This window comes from Saccopteryx leptura, chromosome 5 (assembly GCF_036850995.1).
Source record: "Saccopteryx leptura isolate mSacLep1 chromosome 5, mSacLep1_pri_phased_curated, whole genome shotgun sequence".
In the NCBI taxonomy this organism is placed as follows: Eukaryota; Metazoa; Chordata; class Mammalia; order Chiroptera; family Emballonuridae; genus Saccopteryx; species Saccopteryx leptura.
In genome coordinates, this window is record NC_089507.1 from 161,735,622 (window position 1) to 161,761,075 (window position 25,454).

The window sequence follows — 25,454 nt, forward strand, 5'->3', positions numbered from 1 at the left end:
ACACATTTTAATGATATTTATTCTTTCTATCCATTTACATGGTATGTGCTTCCATTTCTTTGTTTCTTCCTTGATTTCTTTTATGAATGTTTTATAGTTTTCTAAGAATGGGTCTTTAACATCTTGGTTAAATTTACTACTAGGTACTTTATTTATTTGGTTGTAATAGTGAAGGGGATTGTTTCCTTAATTTCTATTTCGGACAGTTCATTGTTAGTGTATATAAATGCCACTGATTTCTGAATATTGATTTTATATTTTGCCACCTTGCTGAATTCATTTTATCAGTTCCAGTAGGATTTTGATTGAGACTTTAGGGTTTTCTATGTACAGTATCAAGTCATCAGCAAATATTGAAAGTTTTACTTTTTATTTTCCAATTTGGATGCCTTTTATTTCTTCTTCTTGTCTGATTGCTATAACTAGGACTTCCAGAACTATGTTGAATGAGAGTGCTGAAAGAGGGCACCCCTGCCTTGTTCCTATTCTTAAGGGGATTGCTTTTCATTTTTGCCCATTGAGTATGATGTTGGCTGTGGGTTTGTCATAGATAGCCTTTATCATATTGAGTTATGTTCTCTGTATTCCCAGTTTGCTGAGAGTTTTGTTCATAAATGGGTGCTGGATTTTATCAAATGCTTTTTCTGCCTCTATTGATATTATCATGTGGTTTTTATCCTTCCTTTTGTTTATGTGATGAATCACATTGGTTGATTTACAAATATTGTTCTAGCCTTTCCTTCCCAGCATAATTCCCACTTGATTATGATGTATGATTGTTTTTATGTATTGCTGGATCTGATTTGCTAATATTTTGTTGAGAATTTTAGCATCTAAGTTAATCAGGGATATTGGCCTATAGTCTTTTTTTCTTGGTAGCATTTTTGCTTGGTTTTGGAATGAGAATAAGAAGGAAAGAAATAAAGTAGGAAAATTAAGTAATTATTATAAAACTTGTTTTATATAGATATATAAGTGACCTTTGATTTCATATAGCCCTATGTAAGTGTCAAGTGTAAAGAATAAGAACTGATAGCACAATTCTTATTTTTAAATACATATAACATGTAGTTATATATAGTATAAATATATAGAGCAATACCTTATATAAATATATTTAACCCTTTGAGTAGTACAAACGTTCATGTACGTCCTCGTGCCTCCTGACCATTCAGAGTATGTTCGATTTATTTTTAAAATGTGTAAGGCAACATTAAAAAAAGGCAAATGTATGTTCTTCTTGTTTCCATAAATTAGTTATCAAACAATCATGATTTTAAGTTAATAAAACTGGAACTGGAACTAATTTTTAATTTTTTGAAAAAAGAAATGCACCCCCAGGGGTCAGCGAGCATGAAAAAAACTCACTACTCAAAGGGTTAATGTACACACACAAATACATACACTGCTACCAAAGTATTAACAGCAATCTGTTTCATGAAGTAAAATAGAGGTGAAGCAGGGGAATGAGTGGTATACTCTTCTAATTTCTACTGTGTAAACATTCATATTGTTTGAATATTTTTACAATAATAATGTATTTTTGTATTTAAAAAAGTAAATTATTATATAGGCAAAATACTTATATTCCTATTTATTTTTCTTGACTACCCTCATTTCACAGGAAAAAAAGCTGACTATAGAGGTCATAAGACTTGTCCAGTTTCACCGCCCTTAGTCATTTTGATGGTAGGATTAGAAGTCAGGCTGGCCTGCCCTTTCTTGGTACAGTGTTCTTACCTAGACACTTCAGGGTACTTCCATAAGGTTACATAAGTGAATAAGCCTTGAATAAGCCTTGATTTATGTATCTGGGCCGTTGATATTGAGGAAGAGAGTAAGGAAATAATAACTTTTAAAATTAACAGTAATTCTGAATCTTATGTGACCATGTTTAACATTTGCTATCTCTCAAAGTACTTACTTTTTATTTTATTACCTTGTTTCTAGAACAATACACCAAAAAGATGTTAGAGATAAAAGAGGTTATGAATAATGTGCTTGCCAAACAGAAGGCAGAAAGGGATAATCTGGCTAAAAAATACAGGTGAGTGAAAAAAGTAGGAGTGTGTTTGAGAATTTATCCATTTTTAAGTAGAATAGTACCCTAGCCAGTTGGCTCAGTGGTAGAGCATTGGTCCAGCATGTGGATGTCCCAGGTTTGATTCCTAGTCAGGGTACACAGGAAGAGCAACCATCTCTTCTCCACCCCCTACTTCCCCTTCTCTTCCTTTCTTCCTCTTTCACAGCCACGCTCGATTGGTTCGAGCTCATCTGCCCCAGGTGCTGAGGATGGCTCTGTGGAACCTCTGCCTCAGGCACTAAAAATAGCTAGGTTGTGAGCATGGCCACAGATGGGCAGACCATTGGCCTGTATGGGGATTGCTGGGTGGATCCTGGTCAGGGCACATGTGGGTCTCCTCTCCTCTCACTTGGAAAAGAAGGGAAAAAAAATCTTAATGTTGCTTAGGACCAAAAAATAACTTTGTGATATTAGAATTGTACTTCTTAGAAAAATATTTTTCTTGTTTATTACTGGAAATATTCAGAAAACAAAAAGTTGTCAGTAACCAAGAATTTTATGAAAGTTTTTCTAGTCAGGAATTCCCAAACTAAAATTTTTTTTCATATTAAACTCAAATTTTTTACATTAAAATTTTTTACTTTATACTGTCATAAATGTTTTCCTAAGCAGATTATGTGTACTTTGTCATTTGTGTACTTACAAATTTTCGGACTTCCTAAGGAGTTTTGTCCTGATTATATTGGTTATATACCTCTTCTCATTCTTTTTTGAGAAAGATGTTATATATGTATTTTTTTTGTTTGATCATTATTTTTATTAGCTTTTCACAGACTTAGCTACTTATGTCCCCTATTTTTTTCTTGTGATGAGAACTTTTAAGATATGTTATCTTAGCAACTTTAAAATACACAATACAGCCTTGTCAGTGGTGGCACAGTGAATAGAGTGTGGACCTGGACACTGGGGTCCCAGATTTGAAAAGTCGAGGAGCCGGCTTGAGCACAGGGTCATGTTGCTTGAGCAAAGGCTCATCAGCTTGAGGGCAGAGTTGCTGACTTGAGCATGGGATCATCAACATGACCCCATGGTCACTGTCTTGAGCCCAAAGGTCACTAGCTTGAAGCCCAAGGTCGCTGGCTTAAGCAAGGGATCATAGGTTTGGCTGGATCCCCCCACGCCCCAGGTTCAAGGCACATATAAGGAGCAATCAATGAACAAAGTGCCGCAACTATGAGTTGATGCTTTCAATCTCTCTCCCTTCCTGTTTCCTCCCTTCCCTTTTCTCTCTTGCTAAATAAATAAATAAAATATATACTACAGTATTATTAACTGTAGCTACCATGCTGTGCATTACATCCCTAGAACTTACCTATTTAATAAAGGGATATTTGTACCTTTTTATCACTTTCACCCATGTCAGCCCCTACTACATCTAAATATATATGTATAATTTTTTAGATTCTATATATAAGTGAGATCATAAGGTATTTGTTTTTTTGTCTGACTTATTTCACTTAACATAATGGCATCAAGGTCCATCCATGTTGCCACAAATGGTAGGATTTCCTTTTTATGGCTGAATAATATTCCACTGTGTGTGTATATGTATATGTGTTACATTTTCTTTATCCATTCATTTATTGTTGGACACTTAGGTTGTTTCCATGTCTTGACTATTGTGAATAATGCTTCAATGTATATTCAGATATTGTTTACCTTATTCTTTATTCACACGTAATTTTTCTAATTTTCTTACATTCTTGTCTGATAATCATTCAAAATTTTTTCTGAACTTATTTTAAAATCAGTTTTCTATTTTTATTTATAAATCTATCTGTATGTCTATTTTGCTTTTCTCTCTAATGATTAAACATGATAAATTTCTTTCTAGAAATCAGTGAGCTAATAGGACCTACAGATGGATATTGACTAAATGATATTTTCTAGTGGACTTTGGAAAAGGCCAGCTTCAATTTTTCTTTATGTCCTCTGTAACAAGATACTTAGAATTTTGGAAAGTTCCTGATCATTTAGGGTTTCAGGTGTAAATCCTTATTAATATTGTTGTAAGACTTAAAATCTTATAAACCAAAGAGCATTTTTAGTTTCTATCTGAACTCTTTGTTTCATGTATTTTTAAATGTGATATTGTTAATTTCTTTTTTTTTCTATTTAGTTTCTTGCATTTTATGCTACCAATTGTTTGCTATCTGATTTCTTCTTGCTGCTTCTTCCACTTACATCTACTACTTGCTTTAACACTAATCTAATTGGAGTTCAGTGCCAACAACTCTAAACTGTGATTGAAGTAATCACTACTTCCTTAAAACAGCTGCTCTTAAAGGGTGGTCCCTAACACCATTTCAAGAGGTCTATGAAGTCAAAACTATTTTTATAAGAATACTAAGATATTATCTGCCTTTTTTTTGCTCTCATTCTCTCATGGCTGTACAGTGGAATTGTCTTGAGGCCACCTGGTGTATTATGACATCATCACTCTAACAGCTAATGGAATGTGTGCTTGGGTACTTTGTATTTTTAAATTTTTTCAGTTTTATTTTCTAAAGTGTAAATATTAATAGCTACAGCTCATATAAGCAAAAGTTCTTTGGGTTTCTGAATAGTTTTTAAGAGTATAAAAAAAGTTCTGAGGAAAAAAAGTTTGAGAACCACTAGAAATAAGGTGTCAGAGGATATCCTAAAGATAATTGTAATAGGTGGGTATAACCAAAAGACAGAGGTATGGGTGAGCCATTTTCCCCCACTTACTTCTCAAGCCCTAGAGTTTTCGTTTGGAGGATAATGCTTATCTGGGTAGTCCCCTGGGACTTGAAAATGCCTCAGTATAGGTTCAGCATACACTTGCAGTAATTACTGGTTGAATTGAATTTCTCAGATATAGCTCAGGTATAATTATTCACAAAACAATCTCACTCTTCCATTGCTAAGGGAACTTGAGTGGAACTTACTCCCAAATTTTACTTCCTGGTATACCTTTACACTGTAAACTGGTAAGCAGACTTCAAACTTGAAGAATGATGTTTCTCCTCAGTTACCACTCTCTAGTTTCCAAGTAAAGGACTAGTAGATATCTAGACAGACTACCAAGTTTTATTTCTCTTTTAGGTATGACACACAAATGCTAAATAGTGATATGAATATAAATGTGGTTATAAATGTGGATAACCACACTGACACCTATTTAACAAAGCAAACTGACCTTAAGACTCAGTTTCCTCTCAAAGGAAATAAATTGCAAAGACAGACTCTTGTGAACTTTGAAGTTATCAAATTTAAATTGAGACAAGATATCTTTAAAATACAAAAGACTGTTTAAAAATATTTTCTGTGTTGTATTTTTTGTCTCTTTCTGTTTCTTCCTATAGGGTGTCCATAGAATCATTTAAGCATGGTGTTCTGAGAGAACAGCTGGCTAACTTGGCCACAAGACAGAAGAGCCTTTTAGTTGTGGCAAAAAACCAGAGAAGATTAAGCCAAAAATTACAAAACTATAATAATGTTACACCTGTGTCTGAACTTGGTTGGAGGAAGCTGCCGTCCAGCTCAGAGATCTCTTGTGAAGAGGACAGCCAAGAGTTTACTGGTCTGGAAGACCAGGTGCAGCCCCAGTCAGGTTCATTTTCCCCTGTCAGCCTTGCTTGTGGGAGCAGAAAGGAAACACAGTTGGCTCTGGAAACATGGAATGACAGCCAAAATACCAATACTTGTCTAAGTTCAGAGACAATGAGAAGGGAAGAGTTTTCTAGGAATGAACTGAATTCTAGACAAAATGTTAATGGCTGTAACTTGGATGGATTATCAAAATCCAGACCTTCAGATGGCACTAAGAAGATTAAATTACAATCCCAGCCTGTTGCTGTTATTGCTCAAGCTGAATATTCACAAAAAGAAATTGATCTTACAAAAAATACAGCCCAAGATGATAAATCCTATAGCCCTTCAGCGGTAAATGGCACATTAAATACTTCAGAAATCACAAGTGTACTTGCCCAAAATGATGCCCATCCATCAGCTGTTATTTGTGGTCATGCTTTTCCCAATTATAATCCAAAAAGAAGAAACAGGAAAACAGCTTTCCAGCAACTACCTAGGGGATCATCAAAAATCCTGACGTATCAGGATGTTGATGATTTAGGCAGTGATATGGGGCATCAAGTCGAACCATATCTTAAAAAATCAGCTTTTGCTGTTCCACGTGCAAATGACAGTCAGAGCCCCTCTTCCCCTGGGTCTGGCCATCAGCATACTACAAAAAAGCCTTTAAACTACAGCCCAGCGCCTAAAAAGAAACGTACGCAGATAAAGGATCTGATAGTATTAGGAAGAATGATTCCAGGAAATAACATTTTGGAATTCAAAACACAGGTATCTTAATTTTTTTCTCTAAAATCATCTGAATTTTATAAGTGAATAATTGTTGCTGTTACATAATGTACGCATTTAGTTTCAATTAATGAGATAGAGTTCGGCTGGGCTTCTTGAATGGAGGACCACAACCATTGTATTCTTAGCAAGTGAAATCCTGCTTCTAGAATTGCCCTGAATATTTTAGTCACAAGTACCTTTGGGCTCTCTGACCAGAACTAGGCAATTATATTGCACCGGGATGGATTTAATTAAGAACAACATAAAAATAATAAGTTGGAGCTGGCTTTGATTCCACAATTTTGGGAGCTACCAGTATACTGCTGAAACTTCCCCTAATAAGAGAGAAGTATAAATTCATCTTCCACAGAAGCTCAATTTGTTTTTACAGACAAATTGTGACTTAGAGTTTAAGTAAAAGTGACTCAATTAAAATAATATCACATATGCATAAAAGTAGAGGAGGAAAAATAGGTTCTGGTAGAAATGCTGACAAAAGAGACTTCCTCTCCTCTTTTTCCACATTCACTTTTAGAAAGAGGAAATCTGAGTGGCAGAGATTGCAGAGTCCTGGAATGCTTCCTTGTTAACAAGGTCCCAATCCAGCTCACTGGAACATGATCTAAATGGCCTGTGTTTCCAACCCTTTTCATTTCTGGATAATTAGCCTTTTCTTAGTTAGTAAGCATATAAGTTAGGAGCAAAAAAAATTGATTTTAGAGCACCAAACTATAATTTAAAGACCAAATTAATAGCTGGATCTCAGATTTCTTGATGTTCCTGTTTACTTACCTGTCGACCAATTTATTACTAATTAGTACCTACCTCAGATTAGCCAAAGCAAATCAAATTTTATTTAGTAAATTAGTTACATTAACTAGTATTTTGACAGTTGTGGTTAGTTCTCTGGATCAGCTATAATAAAATTTTAATACAACTTTTCCTCAGCTGTTTTTCTTTATTAAGATGTAGCTGACATACAATACATGACACATATTTAAAATATACAATTTGAAACAAGTTTTGACATATGCATATGCTTGTGAAGCCATGACTACAAACAAGATAATGAACATATTCATCAACCCCTAAAATTTCTTTGTGTCTTTTTGTACATCTCCTTTATCCACTCCCTTCCCATGCCACTCTCTGGTCTGCTTTTTGTCCCTATACATGAGTTTGCATTTCAAACATTCTGTATAAGTGGAATTATACCATATGTATTTATTTTTGTCTGGCTTCTTTCTCTGAGCATAATTATTTGAGATTCATCTCTATTGTAGCATATATCAGTGGTTTATTCTTTTTTATTGCTAAATAGTAGTTCATTGTATGTATATACTGCAGTTTATCAATTCATCTATGATGCTTATATTATTTTCAATTGTTGGTTATTACAAATGCAGCTACTATGAACATTGATACATGGTTTTGGTATGACATAGGCTTTAATTTTTTGGGGGGTAAATACTTAAGAGTGGAGTTGCTGAATTATATATGGTAAGTATATATTTAACTTTGTAAGAGACTGCCAAAGTAGTTTGTAACATATATATTCCCACCAGCTATATATGAGAGTTAGAGTTCCTCTACATCTTTCCTTAGTCAACAATTAGTATGATCAGTCTTTTAACTTTAGTCATGCTAACATATAGTATAGATGTATGTACATATGTACTACATGTGTTGTAGTTTTAGTTTGCATTTCATGATGATTAATTATGGTGAGCACGTTTTCATGTGCTATTTGCCTTCATAAGTATTCTTTGGAGGAGTGTCCAAATCTTTTGTCCATTTTTTATTGGTTTCTTGTTTTCTTACTGAGTTTTAAGGATTTTTAAGCCATTGTTTTATATATTTTGTCTATTTGGGATGGGGGAGGTCTGTCAGGTTTTAGGGTAAATCTGGTCCCTTTTATTTCATCATAGCCAGAAGCTGAAGTTCACATATTTCATCTATTTTTTAACATTATTTTTTTTTTTAGGAGACTACCCACAAAGCCAGTGTTTTATTGAGTGGTAAAATTAAGGTAGAAAGTGGTAAGATTTACCAAAATCCAGTCACCTGGCTCAAGGATCTTCTAGGAGGAGACAGTTGTGTGACCTGGAAATATGCTTGGAATAAGGTGGGTCATTCTTAAGTTTATCTTTAAATTTATATGCAAATGAAAAGTACACTTTTAAAAAATGATAAAACAACTTAAACTTTTCAAAAAGAAATCTGAAAGTTTCCCAAGCTCGGTTTTGTCCGCATGTGTCCCTTTTGCAATATGCTACCTGCTTTTTTCCCGCAATGCCTGTTTGCCAGAACTTCCCAGGGGCAATGTGGCCCACTGACTCTCTCCTTCCTAGTTTCTGACTTAGTCTCAGAAATTTGAATGCCTCCAATTTTCCTGACCCTAAGTGATTTCAAGTCTTTGTGACACCATGTAGAAAATTTGGAACCACTGGTCTATTAATACTTTATTAATATGTTACCAGTATTCTGACAGAATCTTCTAAAGGCAGAGGGAGCAAGCAAGGGGCCACAGTAGTAGTGGTGCACCTTTATGTTTGAACATAGTTTTATCTCTGAATTGCTAACCCCCTCAAAAGAAACGTTTCTCTTCAATTAGACTTCCCAGTCTTAGTAGCCTTCCCTACAGTTCTCTCTTCTGACTTATAAGCCCCGTTTAATCACCAATTTAAGACTGACACCCTTGAGGTCCAATAAACAGCCACCTCCAGATGTCTATGATACTACTTAAGGGAATAGTCTTGTAATGATTCACCTAGAAAAGTGTGAATAATTGGACATCCACCCTTACTGTTTCACAGAACTGCACATGTCTTCAGCCTCCATAGCTATGAGTAAGCCTCACTCCAGCACTAACAGAAGCCACTGTTTCCTCTCTCCTTTTTTGTCCAGTTCAGCTCTGCCACCCTTTCTCCTAACCCCTGCTCTAGGTCTGTGTCCGTCCCTCAACTCTGCATTTTGGTCTTCTAGACTTTTATTCATGGCAAGTGCTTCCAGAGCTATGTTTTAATTCCTTCACTTATATCATCATATATTGAATTTTCTATGCTTTTCAGAGGTCTCAAACTCGCGGCCCGCGGGCCGCATGTGGCCCGCCGAACAATTTTTTGCGGCCCACAGACTAATCCACGAACTACAGTTTCTGGTCGTTTTGTGACACTGAAAAGTGTTGCGTAACAGTTGCCTTTTGTAGACCTAGTGGGGCCCGCCGAACAGCTGTGATCTTGCTCTGCGGCCCACATGCTGAGTTGAGTTTGAGACCCCTGCTTTAGAGCCTCTCTGTCCTTTCTTTTCTTCCAAGTATTTTTTTTTAACTCCCTATCTCTGGAGTCAATAGGCCATCTACTTTCAATTCACCTAACCTAATCCTTTTCATGGATTCATATTTGCATATTAGTAATTAACACTTAACCCATGAAAATTCCTTTTATTTTTTTTACAAAGTTTCTTAAACTTATGATCGATCATATTGTTTTGCTAAAACAATCTATGCTCTCAGTATGAATATGGTACTGATTACTATAGCTTACGTTCTTTTGAGCTTGTTATGCCTCTGCTGCGGTGTGCCTCGGGATGACTCAAGTCTCCCACTCTTTTTCTCTACTGAAACTACTGCATTTTCTGCTTGTGACTAGCTGGTTGTGACATCATTTAGCTCTTACTCTGTACCTAATTTACATATCACATTGCTTCCAATCTTTTCTCATCAGCCATGTCAGAGTTCTGTTGTTTAACACCTATGTGATTGTGAAGCCAAATGCAAATATGGGCACCAATAGTAGGGCAACTCTTGGATATGAGATATTCATACAGATTATTTCAGCAGGATTATATATTTTTTAAATTACCCTAAAAACAGAAACAGTTTTTAAAATTTCTATAGGCCATGCATGTACTTCCAGTAAGTACTCCAGGCTGAGAAGCACTACCCCAGTGCATTTCTTTATTCAAATAAAGACGTTTGCGATATTTAAAAGCCTCTCAAAATTTACCATAGATACTGCCTTTACCTCCCTTTGTCTTGGCGTAACTCCTAAATTCAGAATCACTTCTTTATGAAAGGAACTTTTGTTACACTGGTAAATGTGAACACTTCAACTGATTACTTTTAAGAATGTTGGTTGGACTATGGGGCTATGGGACCAGGAATAGTTGGTTGTCAGGCAAGAAATGTCGAAAAACTAGGTCTCATCCTGCATCAGACAGAATGACAGAGCAACTAGACACAGAGATGACTTATACTTCCTACCTAAACAGCTGAGTCTTGCCACGGAAATCCTCATCCTTATTCCCATTGGGTATCACTGTTTGCTGACACAGTCTCCTAGCTGTTAGGTGTCATCTTGATGTAGCAGAGTGATCTCTCTGTGAAGACAGGAAGCCATGCTTGTTCCTGATACCACCCTTGATAAGTTATATGATGTGGGCAAAAGTTTTCAATCCTGCCTACACATTGGAATCACTTGCGGAGCTTTTAAAACCTACCAGTGCCTGGCAGGCTCCAGCCCCGTAGCTTCTGATCTACCAGTCTGAGTTAAAGACCAGGTAGTAATATTTTAAAAAAATGTACCAGGTGATTCTAATGTGTAGCCTGGAGTGAAAAAATGACTCATCTAAATAAAGTCATTTAACCTTTTGAGCCTGTTTTCTTATGTATAAAATCAGAAGTAGTGCTAAATGGTCCCTAATGACCCTTCTAACTTGGGGATGCTAGGACTTGCAGAGTACTGCGTGGTTTATAAAATACTTTATGTATGTTCTTTCACAAAAACCTGATGATGTCAGAAGGTCAACTATAATCTTTATGGTATGGATATGAAACCAGGGTTGCATGCAGTTAAGTGCCCTGAATTAAGTGCACTTAATAGCCTCAAGGCCAGTAAGTGCCAGAGCCAGGACAGAACCTCATCTTCTGATTTCCTATGCACTATTTTTTACATTTACAACAATCACATGCAGGGAGACCCACTTCCTTTCATTGGAAATAGGTTGCCCAGAACTCAAAAAGGCACACAGAATCATTCAGCTGCCTCTGAATTTCTGCAGAGCCTTCTTCTTGTGTGGGAAAAGTTGCCCACTTCCACAGGAAAAATACCATTCTGTGGTACCATTGCAGTATGAAAATCATAAGAATGGTAATGACAGTTCATTTTTGTTAATGCCCAGAATTAGATTTATGCAGATGAAAAGTAGACTGCCATTATGGGTAGTGACTCATGAGCACTGACAGATCTCTTGTGCAAACATAATTCCCATCTCGTTGCTTCCATGTCTCAATTTCAACCCTTATAAATGTACTCTTTTGGATGTAGAATTGACATTTTTTCCATGGTTTCCTCCTTGCCCTACACACTTTCTAAAAAAACTTCTTCCACCACCGTGATTAGGAATATCAAGATATAGAAAAGTTGGAGTAGGAATATAGGAAGTGATGGAAATTATTGATCTGGACAAGACAGCCTCTTCAGTCAATTAATTATATCCTCAGTGTGGTAGTAGGATTCAAATAATTTAACAACTCATTTTCTTCCCTAATGACCATTTTAAGTATAAGAAAATGATATACTGACAGGTAGTTTATCATTTCATGCATTTAATACTTAAATAAAAACAATAAAAGTATATAAAACTAGATTATAAGAGTTATAAAATATTAATAATATTTAATATAAAATATTAAATAATACCTGACAAAAAAAAACAAGAAAACTGTTGTTTAAGATATTTCCATATTGTTTCTTGATTGGCATCTTCACTTGTAATTTTTTTTACCTATGGACAGAATGTACATTACTATGGACACTTAGAATATACTGTTGGGCAGGTGAATGTTAAAAAAGAATAAGAAATGTAAATTTGTGATTTCCACATTGGGCGGCTGCCTAGGTTACCCACCTTAGAGAAAACTCTGATTGTAAGTGCTATTTTATCCTAAATAAAATACTAGCAAATCGAATACAATAACACATTAAAAAGATAATACATCATAGTCAAGTGGGATTCATTCGTGGAGCACAAGGATGGTTCAAATACAGAAATCAATCAACATAATACACCACATCAACAAGACAAAGAACAAAAACTATATAATTGTATCAATAGATACAGAAAAGACATTGGATAACATACATTTCTTTATGTTTAAAACACTCAATAAAATTGGAATAGAAAGAAAGTACCTCAAAATAACAAAGGCCATATATGACAAAGCATCAGCTAGTATCATACTAAATGGTGAAAAACTGAAGGTTTTTCCTTTAAAATCAGGAACAAGTTGAGGCTGTTCACTCTCTCTACTCTTATTCAACATAGTTCTGGAAGTTTTAGCCAGAGTGATCAGGCAAGAGAAAGGAATAAAAAGGCATTCATATTGGGAAAGAAGTAAAGGTATCATTTTTGCAGTTATAATGATCCTGTATATAGAAAACCCCAAAGACTCCACCAAAAAACTATTAGAAACAATAAAACAATAAAGTCACAGGATACAAAATCAATATTCAATAGTCTACTGCTTTTCTATATGCCAGTGATGAAACTTTGGGAAATGAACTAGAAAAAAAAAAAGAATTTATTTTAAAATTGCAACAAAAAAAAGTACTTAGGAATAAACTTAAGAATGTGAAGGATATATATACTGAAAACTACAAAACATTATTGAAAGAAATTGAAAAAGACACAATGAAATGAAAAAAATATTCCATGTTCATGGATTGGAAGACTCAACATAGTTAAAATGGCTATATTACCTAAAGCAATATACAAACAATGTAATCCCTACCAAAATCCCAATGTCATTCTTTAAAGAAATAGAACAAAAAATTACCAGGTTTGTATGGAACCATAAAAAAACCTCAAATAGCAAAAGCAATCCTGAGGAAAAAGAAGGAATCTGGAGTTATCAGACTACCTGACTTCAAACTATACTATAGAGCCATGATATCAAAACAGCATGGTATTGGCAGAAAAACAGACATACAGACCAATGAAACAGAATTGAGAGTCCAGAAATAAAACCACACATATACGGAGAGCCTGACCAGGTGGCAGTGCAGTAGATAGAGCATCAGACTGGGACGTGGAGGACCCAGGTTCGAAGCCCCGGGGTTGCTAGCTTAAGCGCAGCCTCATCTGGTTTGAGCAAGGCTCACTAACTTGAACCCAAGGTCGCTGGCTTGAGCAAGTTGTCACTTGCTCTGCTGGAGCCCCCTGGTCAAGGCACATATGAGAAAGCAATCAAAGAGAAACTAAGGTGCTGCAACAAAGAATTGATGCTTCTCATCTCTCTATCTGTCTGTCCCTATCTGTCCCTCTCTCTGACTCTATCACAAAAACAATAACAACAGCAATAAAACACATAAATGGACAAATAATCTTTGACAAAGTAGCCAAAAATACACAGTGGAGAAAAGAAAGCCTCTTCAATAAATGGTGCTGGGAAAATTGGAAAACCACATGCAAAAGAATGAAACTTGACTACAGTTTGTCCCCTGCACAAAAATCAATTCAAAATGGATCAAAGACCGAAATATAAGACCTGAAACTATAAATTACATAGAAGAAAACCTTACTTCTAAGCTCATGGACCTTGACTGTAGAAAACAATTTATGAATTTGACCCCAAAGGCAAGGGAAGTGAAGGAAAAGATAAATGAATGGGACCACATCAAACTAAAGAGCTTCTGAACAGCAAAAGAAACTGACAACAAAACAAATAGGCAGTCAACTAAATGGGAGATAATATTTGGAAACAACTCTGGTAAGGGGTTAATATCCAAAATATATAAAGAACTCACAAAGTCTGCAACAAACAAGGAAACAATTCAATTAAAAAATGGGGAGAAGCCCTGGCCGGCTGGCTCAGTGGTAGACCATTGGCCCGGCATGTGGAAGTCCCAGGTTTGATTCCTGGCTAGGGCACACAGGAGAAGTGGCCATTTGCTTCCCTACCCTTCACCCCTCTTCTTCCTCTCTATCTCTCTCTCCCCCTCCCGCAGCGCAGACTCCATTGGAGCAAAGTTGGCCCAGGCACTGAGGACAGCTCCATGGCCTCTGCCTCAGGCGCTAGAATGACTCTGCTTGCAAGGGAACAGTGCCCCAGATGGGCAGAGCATCACTCCCTGGCAGGCTTGCCAGGTGGATCCCAGTTGGACTCATGCAGGAGTCTGTCTCTCTGCCTCCCTGCTTCTCACTTCAGAAAGATAAAAAAAAAATGGGGAGAAGACCTGAACACGTACAAATGGCCAACAGGTATATGAAAAGGCCAAGAGGACGTACAAATGGCCAACAGGTATATGAAAAGACACTCATCTTCACTAGCTATTTCAGAAATGCAGTCAAAACTACAATGAGATACCACCTCACATCTGTTAGATTGGCTATTATCAACAAAAGAGGCAATAAGTATTGGAGAGGCTGTGAAGAAGAAGGAACCTTCATTCATTGCTGGTGGGAATGCAAATTAGTACAACCATTATGAAAAAAAGTATGGTAGTTCCTCAAAAAATTAAGAATAGAATTACCATATGGCCCAGCAATCCTTTTACTGGGTATCTACCTCCAAAACTCAAAAACATTGGCATGTAAAGACATATGCATCCTCATATGAGTTCATTGCAACATTATTTACAATGGCCAAGACATTGTAACAAACAAAGTGTTCCTCAATAGAGGATTGGATAAAGAAGATGTGGTACATATATACTATGGTATACTACTTGGTCATAAGAAATGATGACATAGTGACATTCACGACAACATGGATAGACCTTGAGAACGTTATACTGAGTAAAATAAGTAAATCTGAAAAAGCTAAGAACTCTATGATTTCACACATAGGTTGGATATAAAACTGAGACTTATGGACATAGATAAAAGTGAAGTGGTTAGCAGGAAGAAGGGAATGTTGGGGAGGGAGAAGGGAACTTGAGTGAATGGAAAGAGGGGAGGGAATGGGGGCAATGGTGTAAAAAAGGGACAAATATAAGTTGATGGAGATTTGACTTTGGTTGATGGGTATACAACACAACAGTTCAAATCCTGTGGACATGTTCACCTGAAACCTATGTACTCTTATTGATCAACGTCACCCTGTTGAAGTCAGTTTTCTAAATAAAATGTAAAAATTTTTTTAAAAGTGCCATTTTAACAACTGGTTCACCAAACAACAAAAAATTAGGTATCGTTTCTGCCAAACCCGTGCAAACTGGCTGAATCCTGCCACTGACACAGTTTGTCGTAACTTAAATCTCCTGTGAGCCCAGCTTCTACTCAGGAGGTGGTGGTTGGAGATATGGGCCCTTTTAAAATACAAATATCCAGGAGTTATGAATCCTGAAGACGTAAACAATTTGAAAGTCCAACTGCCCTTCTCTTACCTCTAACTGCAAAGAGTATCTGGGGGGAAATGGAGAAGGGGAAGTTCTGGGGTGATGATTGAGAGGAAGTGAGTAGTAGGAAAATACCTATTATTATTTCCTCAGGATCAGCTTTCTAAGGCAGTTATTACACTTTGATACTACTTTGTTTTGACTTCTGAATTCCTTTAGACATATTTTAATTTTCTTATCCCAAATGGTTTTTTATGTTCAAATGAACTTTGTCCCTTTATTCCCCCAGTGATTAAAAAAAAAAAATCCTTTCTTGGAGTAGTGAAAATTTGTTAAGTCTTCTTAATACTTGAAATGGAGTTAAAAGTCATTTGATCATCCTTTGTCAAATTCTCATTAGTCAATACCAATAACTAGTTTTTCTGAAGACGTGTGAGTAATGGACTGGTACTTTGGAATAAAATGGAGTCCCAGTGAGGCAACAAATTCTTGGATACCTCTTTAATAGTCAAAGGCAGGTTATGTTTTATTATTTTTTTATATTTATTTTTTTGTGACAGAGACAGAAGAGAAAGGGACAGATAGGGACAGACAGGAAGGGAGAGAGATGAAAAACATCAAGTCTTGTTGTGGCACCTTAGTTGTTCATTGATTGCTTTCTCATACGTGCCTTGACTGGGGGGCTTAAGAGGAGGGCTACAGCAGAGCGAGTGATCCCTTGCTCAAGCCTGTGACTTTGGGCTTCAAGCCAGTGACCTTTGGGCTCAAGCCAGTAACCATGGGGTCATGTCTATGATCTCATGCTCAAGCCAGTGACCCTGTGCTCAAGCTGGTGAGCCTGTGCTCAAGCCAGATGAGCCTGCGCACTTAAGCCTGTGACCTTGAGGTTTTGAACCTGGGTCTTCATCCCAGTCCGACGCTCTATCCACTGCGCCACCGCCTGGTCAGGCTTATATTTTCCTGGTGCATGTTAATACTATAGAGCAACATTTGTTACTGCAGTGAATGACAATTGATACCATACTTCATTTCTTCAGAGACCTAGCCAAGATAGAATGTATCGATTGTTTCACTTTGCTCATTCACTACATTTCCAGATTAGTTGCTAGGTAAATCGTCAATTCACCCCAAACATGCACACGCACCCCCTACACACCCTACTTTTTCCTTAAAATGATATTAGGGAACCAACATAGACTGGTGTCTGGGGAATAATGGACCCTCTGCTGTAAGAACTTCAGGGAAAGCATCAGTGATCTTAAAGTGAACTAAGAACACAACAATCTACAAGTATCCTCACGGAATGTGCTTTACCCTGACCTATGACTCTCTTACTTGTCCTCATCTAGGGGAAGATATTATCCCATCAGATGCCCTTCATCAAAATAGGTTTTGGGCAGTGAAGTTGCTGAGCTTGCTGGAGGCTATGTAGTACAAGACCCCAAGAACCTAGCCTCTGTTGGAGCAGGCATATGAGCTAGATATGCATCCAATGAGATTTTGTCCAGGAATTAGAGTTTAGTCATAGTCAGATGTGAGGACTATTTGACCTTATGCTTTACTAATTTTTTTATTTAGTAAATATGTAATTACAGTGGTACCTTGAGATACAAACAGACCAACATACAATTTTTTTTTTAAGATATGAGCTATAGCTCGGTTCCTATTTTTGTTCAAGATCCGAGCAAAATTTCGAGATACAAGTTGTGATTCGGGAAGCTGCCGCTAGTTGGAACATGGGTCCAGTATCGGCAGTTTGATATACGAGTTGACCGACTTATGAGCTTGGTTACAGAACGAATTAAATTCATATCTCAAGGTATCACCATATTATTTTTTATTTCGTAAATACATAAACTAGTAACAAGTCGTTTATTTTCATTATCAAGCATTATGTACTGTTTTTGCAACTGGCAGTTCAGTAGGTTTGTTTATACCAGCATCACTACAAACGTGAGCACTGTGTTGCACTGTGATGGAGTTGAAGCTCTTATGCTTTAGCCTCCTGGAGCACAGGCACTAGTATAAGATGGACAGTTTCCAGAAGTGGCCTAGTGCCTATTCACTTGGAGATCTATTCATTACTATCCTTGTACAATAAATCACCCTATCTTGTGGAAAATAGATTTTTAACTCAGTGAATTTTCTTCGAGCTATGATTCTTTGTATGTCTGGATTACCCCAGTGGTATGTTTAAGATCTCTAAGGCTTCTCAGGTGTAATTTAACCACCTTATATTACACAGCACTAACAGATAAAAATGTGCTTTAAGTCTGAGATATAGGTAATAACGTACTGAGCCTGCACACTGATGAGTACATAAGATGTACTGGATATTGTCAGGGCACAGCAGGAAAAAAGTCCATTGTTTCTAATTGTTAGTTGCCTGGGGAACTGACAGGTGGCACTCAGGGGCCTTGGCTCTCCTTCTTCCATGGCAAATGAGGAGGGATTTGCATGCTTGGTAGGCCAGGTCCGTTTCACTTCTGTTACCAGGGATTGAGTACAAGGGATGCCTCACCCGTCCAGATCCCCTAGGCCAGTGGTCCCAAACCCCCGGGCCGCGGACCTGTACCAATCCGTGGGCCATTTGGTACCGGTCAGCAGAGAAAGAATAAATAACTTACATTATTTCCGTTTTATTTACATTTAAGTGAACGATGTTTTATTTTTAAAAAATGACCATATTCCCTCTGCTACATCCGTCTAAGACTCACTCTTGATGCTTGTCTCGGTCACGTGATACATTTATCCATCCCACCCTAAAAGCCAGTTTGTGAAAATATTTTCTGACATTAAACCGGTTTGTGGCCCAAAAAAGGTTGGGGACCACTGCCCTAGGCCTTCTTCCCTCTGTTCAATAACAGGCAGTTACTAAGGATACACTAAACAGTGTGCCAAATGCTTTTCATATGTTATATCTTTTCATTCTTACAACAACTTAGTAAACTAGAGGTGTTTGTTTTACAGATGTACAAACTGAGACGCAGAGAATTTAAGAATCTTGCTTAAGAGCTGAAACCTCAGAGTTTTGTCCTAGGATTGTGAAGCAATATATGAAATGTTAGATTATAAAAATAAAGATGACCCAGACTCTGTCTTCAAGGAGGTTATGGTTTAATGGAAACAGATATATTAACACACAGTTTCACTTAAATGTGATAAGTGCCTTGTAAGAAATGTGAGCATGAAAATTAAGGGAGCCTAGAGGACAGTCATTATTTGAGCTTAAACGTTATAGGAAGGCATCTTGGAGGAAAAGATATTCAAGTTGAGACTTGATGGTTTAGTTACAGTGAGCATAGCTTCTGGGGGTGCATTATCAGACTGCCCTAGAACTAAGAGTATTGAAACCCAAAGACACTCAGGCCTAGAATGTTTCTGGCAGGTGCTACCAGTCTGCCTCAGCTCAGCACATTCATATGTAGATATTTCTAAGCTCTAACTTTGGGGGCTGATAAACAATAGCTAAGTTCGCAAACCCAAAACAAAAAACTTGGATGTCTTTACCCAAAATATTATTAATCTAATCAGCCAATATCTAATTTCTTGAACAGTACCATTACTTTTGTGGCTTAATTTTATTAATCCAACATTATTTTGAAAAGTTATAAAGTATCAAGTGCTGAATTAATGATTGTTGAATAAGTGAATAGATGAAAGAATTAATATACAAATGGTCAAAAAAAATTTTCTGTGAAAGACCAGATAAATGTTTTAGTCATCATGGACATATAGTCTCTGTTGCAACTATTGTAGCACAAAAGAAGCCATAGATATTAAGTAAACAAATGGGTGGCATTATCCTCTAATAAAACTTTATTTACAAAAGGTGGCATCTGGATCCATTTTTGGGTATAGCTTACCAGTCCCTAATATATAACAGTCAATACTTTACCAAAGTTACAGCCTGCTCCTTATAAAATGTATAGTTTTAATTCTGTGCTTAATTATGTGCAGGTAACATATATGGGAAAGGAGCTTTTAAAGTATGTTTCTGAGGAACTACCCATATCTCCGGAACCAAACTTGGTCCCTCAGCAAAATCAACCCTCTCTTCCAGGTATGTGCAGACCCACACCAATTTCTTTCTTCCCTTTTCTGTTGAGAGGCAGGGAGGCACAGACAGACTCCCGCATGTACCCTGACCAGGATCCACCTGGAAAGCCCCCTGCTAGGCAATGCTCTGCCATCTGGGGCCACTACTCCATTGCTTGGCAAATGAGCTATTTTAGTGCCTGAGGTGAGGCCATGGAGCCATTTTCAGTTCCCAGGGCCAACTTGCTCAAACTATTTTAGCTATGGATTCAGGAGAAGAAGAAAGAGAGAGAGAAGGGGGAGAATGGAGAAGTAGATGGTTGCTTCTGTGTGCCCTGACCAGGAATTGAACTTAGGACTTCCACACACTGGGTTGACACTGTACCGCTGAGCCAACGGGCCAGGTCCTACACACCACTTCTTAGTTATGGGAAAAACATACTCACATCTACTGTGAAAGCCCTCCTTTCCTTCTTTATTCAGGTGAGATTCACATAACATTCAAATAACCATTTTAAAGTGAACAAGATGGTGACACAAAGTTGTATAACAACCTCTATGTAGTTCCAAAACACTTCCGTTATCCCAAAAAAGAAACCCATACTCATTGAGCAGTTACTCCCCATTCTCTACTCCCCACAGTTGCTGGGATCAACTAGTCTGTTTTCTGTTTGTTTGTTTTTTTTTTAAAGATGTCTTTTTTTATTTTATTTTATTTATTCATTATTTTTTAGAGAGGAGAGAGAGAGAGAGAGAGGAGAGAGAGACAGAGAGAGAAGGTGGGGAGGAGCTGGAAGCATCAACTTCCATATGTGCCTTGACCAGGCAAGCCCAGGGTTTCGAACCGGTGACCTCAGCATTTCCAGGTCAACGCTTTATCCACTGCGCCACCACAGGTCAGGCTAGTCTGCTTTCTATCTGCATGGTTTGCCTATGCTGAATGGATCTCAAAATGGAATCATTTTATGTATACAGGGTGGGGCAAAAGTAAGTTTACAGTTGTGAGTACATGGAACAGTTTATTTTATTATTATGTATTAATCATTATATATTTTCTATATGAACAACTGTAGACCTACTTTTGCCCTAACCTTTATAACCTTTTGTGTCTTGTGTCTTTTTGGCTATTGCTATGAACATGGTTATATATATATTTGTTTGGGTATATGTTTTGAATTATTTTGGATATATACCTAGCTGTGGAATTGTTATATAATATAGTAATTACTGTATTTCCCCACATATATGACACACCCTTTTTAAAAAAATTTGGGGTCTAAAAACTGAGTGCATCTTATGCAGTGGTTGTAGACTTTTTTATTTAAAATATTTTTTATTAATTTTAATGCAGTGACATTGATAAATCAGGGTACATATGTTCTGAGAAAACATCTCCAGATTATTTTGACATTTGATTGTGTTGCATACCCCTTACCCAAAGTCAAATTGTCTTCTGTTACCTTCTATCAGGTATTTTTGTGCCCCTCCCCTCCTCCTACCCCCTCTCTCACATTTCTTGCCCCCTCCCCACCTACCACCACACCCCCCCATTACCATCACATTCTTGTCCATGTCTCTGAGTCTCATTTTTATGTCCCATCTACCTATGAATTTATATAGTACTTAGTTTTTTCTGATTTACTTATTTCACTCCATATAATGTGATAAATATCCATCCATGTTATTGTAAATGATCGATGTCATCATTTCTTATGGCTGAGTAGTATTCCATAGTATATATGTACCAAAGCTTCTTAATCCACTCGTCCACTGACAGACACTTGGGCTGTTTCCAGATCTTTGCTATTGTGAACAATGCTGCCATAAACATGGGATTGCATTTCTCCTTTTGGAACAGTGCTATGGTGTTCTTAGGGTATATTCCTAAAAGGGGGATAGCTGGGTCAAAAGGCAGTTCGATTTTTAATTTTTTGAGGAATCTCTATATTGTTTTCCACAGTAGCTGCACCAGTCTGCATTTCCACCGGAAGTGCAGGAGGGTTCCCTTATCTCCACATCTTTGCCAGCACTTATTCTGTGTTGTTTTGTTGATGAGTGCCATTCTGACTGGTGTGAGGTGATATATCATAGGTGGTTTTAATTTGCATTTCTCTAATAATTAGTGATGTTAAGCATTTTTTATATGCCTATTGGCCATCTGTATGTCCTCTTTGGAGAAGTGTCTATTCATTTCTTTTGCCCATTTTTTGATTGGATTATCTTCCTGGTGTTAAGATTTACAAGTTCTTTATAAATTTTGGTTATTAACCCCTTCTCAGACATATTGTCAAGTATGTTCTCCCATTGTGTAGTTTGTCTTTTTATTCTGTTCTTACCGTCTTTAGCTGTGCAAAAGCTTTTTAGTTTGATATAGTCCCATTTGTTTATCCTGTCTTTTATTTCACTTGCCCGTGGAGATAAATCAGCAAATATGTTGCAGCGAGAGATGTTGGAGAGCTTACTGCCTATGTTTTCTTCTAAGATGCTTACGGTTTCATGGCTTACTTTGAAGTCTTTTATCGATTTTGAGTTTATTTTTGTGAATGGTGTAAGTTGGTGATCTAGTTTCATATTTTTGCAGGTAGCTGGCCAATTTTCCCAACACCATTTATTAAAGAGGCTCTCTTTACTCCATTGTATGGCCTTATGTCCTTTGTCAAATATCAGATGTCCATAGAGCTGGGGGTTTATTTCTGGCTTCTCTGTTCTGTTCCATTGATCTATATGCTGGTTCATATGCCAGTACCAGGCTGTTTTGAGTACAATGACCTTGAAGTATAACTTAATGTCAGGAAGTGTGATACTTCCCACTTTATTCTTCTTTTTTAATATTGCTGAGACTATTTGTGTTCTTTTTTGGTTCCATATAAATTTTTGGAATATGTGATCTCTGTCTTTAAAATATGTCATTGGTATTTTAATTGTTACTGCATTGAATTTACAAATTGCTTTGGGTAATATAGACTTTTTTTTATTTCATTTTTCCGAAGCTGGAAATGGGGAGGCAGTCAGACAGCCTCCCGCATGCGCCCAACCAGGATCCACATGGCATGCCCACCTGGGGTGTTGTTCTGCCCCTCTGGGGTGTTGCTCTGTTGCATCCAGAGCCATTCTAGCGCCTGAGGCAGAGGCCACAGAGCCATCCCCAGCGCCCGGGCCATCTTTGCTCCAGTGGAGCCTCGGCTGCGGGAGGGGAAGAGAGAGACAGAGAGGAAGGAGAGGGGGAGGGGTGGAGAAGCAAATGGGCACTTCTCCTGTGTGCCCTGGCCGGGAATCGAACCCGGGATTCCTGCACGCCAGGCCGACGCTCTACCGCTGAGCCAACCTGCCAGGGCCAGGTAATATAAACATTTTAATGATGTTTATTCTTTCTAACCATGAGCACAGTATATGCTTCCACTTGTTTGTATCTTCCTTGATTCCTTTTATCAATGTTTTATAGTTTTCCAAGTTCAAGATTTTAGTCTCCTTGATTAAATTAACTTGTAGGTACTTTATTTTTTTGGTTGTAGTAGTGAAGGGGATTATTTCCTTACTTTCTCTTCTGACTGTTCATTGTTGGTGTATAAAAATGCCTCTGATTTCTGAGTATTAATTTTATATCCTGCCACTTTACTGAATTCATTTATCAGGATCAGTAGTTTTTCTTACTGAGACTTTAGGGTTTTCTGTATACAATATATCATCTGCAAATAATGCTAGTTTTACTTCTTCTTTTTCAACTTGAATACCTTTTATTTCTTCTTCTTGTCTGATTGCTGTGGCTAGGACTTCCAGGACTATGTTGAATAAGAGTGGTAAAAGGGGGCACCCCTGCCTTTTTCCTGATCTTAAGGGGATTGCTTTTAATTTTTGCCCATTGAGTATGATGTTGGCTGTGGTTTGTCATAGATAGCTTTTATCATATTGAGGTATGTTCCCTGTCTTCCCACTTTGTTGAGAGTTTTGATCATGAATTGGTGCTGGATTTTATCAAATGCTTTTTCTGCATCTATTGAAATTATCATGTGGATTCTCTCCTTCCTTTTGTTTATGTGATGAATCACATTGATTGATTTGCAAATATTGTAACAGCCTTGCCTCCCAAGAATAAATCCACTTGATCATGTTCTATGATTTCTTCCATATATTGTTGGATCCGGTTTGCTGATATTTTGTTGAGGATTTTAGCATCTATATTCATCAGGGATATTGGCCTATAATTCTCTTTCTTTGTGTTGTCTTTACCTGGTTTTGGAATCAGAATTATTCTTACCTCATAAAAGGAGCTTGGAAGTCTTTTTTCCTCTTGAATTTTTTGAAACAGCTTGAGAAGGATAGGAGTTAGTTTTTCTTTGAATAGTTGGTAGAATTCACTTGTGAAGCCATCAGGCCCAGGACTTTTCCTTTTGGGGAGTTTTTTTGATAACTGTTTCGATTTGGTGTAATTGGTCTGTTTAGGTTTTCTGATTCTTCCAGATTGATTTTTGGAAGATTGTATGTTTCAAGGAATTTGTCTATTTTCTCTAGGTTATCTAGTTTTTTGGGATACAGTTCTTCATAGTATTTTCTTACAATATTTTGTATTTCTGTTGTGTCAGTTGTTATTTCTCCCCTCTCATTTCTAATTTTATTAATTTGAGTCCTCTCTCTTTTTTCTGGTGAGTCTAGTTAAAGGTTCATCGATCTTGTTTACCTTTTCAGAGAACCAGCTCCTAGTTTCATTGATCCTCTGCATTGTTTCTTTAGCCTCTATGTCATTTATTTCTGCTCTCATCTTTATTATTTCCTTCCTTCTACTACATTTGAAGGAAGGGGCTTTACTTGCTGTTCTTTTTCTAGTTCTTTAAGATGCAGGGTTAAGTTGTTTATTTGGTCTTTTTCTAGCTTCTTAAAGTGTGCCTGTAGTGCTATGAACTTCGCTCTCAGTACTGCTTTTGCTGTGTCCCATAAATTTTGATGTTGTATACTCATTATCATTTGTTTCTAAGAATTTTTTTATTTCTTCTTTGATCTTACTCTTAATCCATTCATTATTTAACAACCTGTTATTTAGTTTCCATATGTTAGAGGTTTTTTGAGCTTTTATGTTGTGGTTGATTTCTAGTTTCATGCTATTGTGTTCAGAGAAAGTGCTTGATATAATTTCAATCTTCTTAAATTTGTTGAGACCACTTTTGTGCCCTAACATGTGGTCTATCCTAGAGAATGTATCCTTGAGAATGCACTTGAAAAGAATATATATTCTGCTGCTTTAGGGTGAAAGGTTCTGAAGATATCCATTAAATCAAGGTGATCTAGTGTATCCTTTAAGTCTGCTGTTTCTTTGTTAATTTTCTTTCTTGAGGATCTATCTAGTGATGTTAGTGGGGTATTGAAATCCCCTTCTATTATAGTATTGCTGTTGATCTCACCCTTTATATATTTATTTGCTCCTATATTAGGTGTGTATATATTTATAATAGTTATATCTTCCTGTTGGATTGCTCCCTTTATCATTATGTAGTGGCCTTCTTTATCTCTTACTATGTTCTTTGTTTTAAAGTTTTAAACTCCATTTTGTCTGAAATAAGTATTGCTACCCCAGACTTTTTTTCATTTCTATTTGCATGAAATGTTTTTTTCCATCCTTTAACTTCAGTCTATGTGCATCTTTTGTTTTAAGGTGTGTCTCTTGTAGACAG

At 37.0% G+C, this 25,454-nt stretch overlaps 1 protein-coding gene across 1 annotated transcript in view; it reads left to right on the forward strand.

Annotated features, from left to right (window-relative positions):
- ANKRD31 (ankyrin repeat domain 31) overlaps positions 1-25,454 on the forward strand; it is a 265,656-nt gene that overhangs the window by 211,891 nt on the left and 28,311 nt on the right. Inside the window, 4 exon segments of the mRNA XM_066386576.1 lie at positions 1,951-2,047; positions 5,413-6,412; positions 8,397-8,537; positions 19,714-19,816. Of these exon segments, the coding sequence (XP_066242673.1) occupies positions 1,951-2,047; positions 5,413-6,412; positions 8,397-8,537; positions 19,714-19,816 (1,341 nt within the window).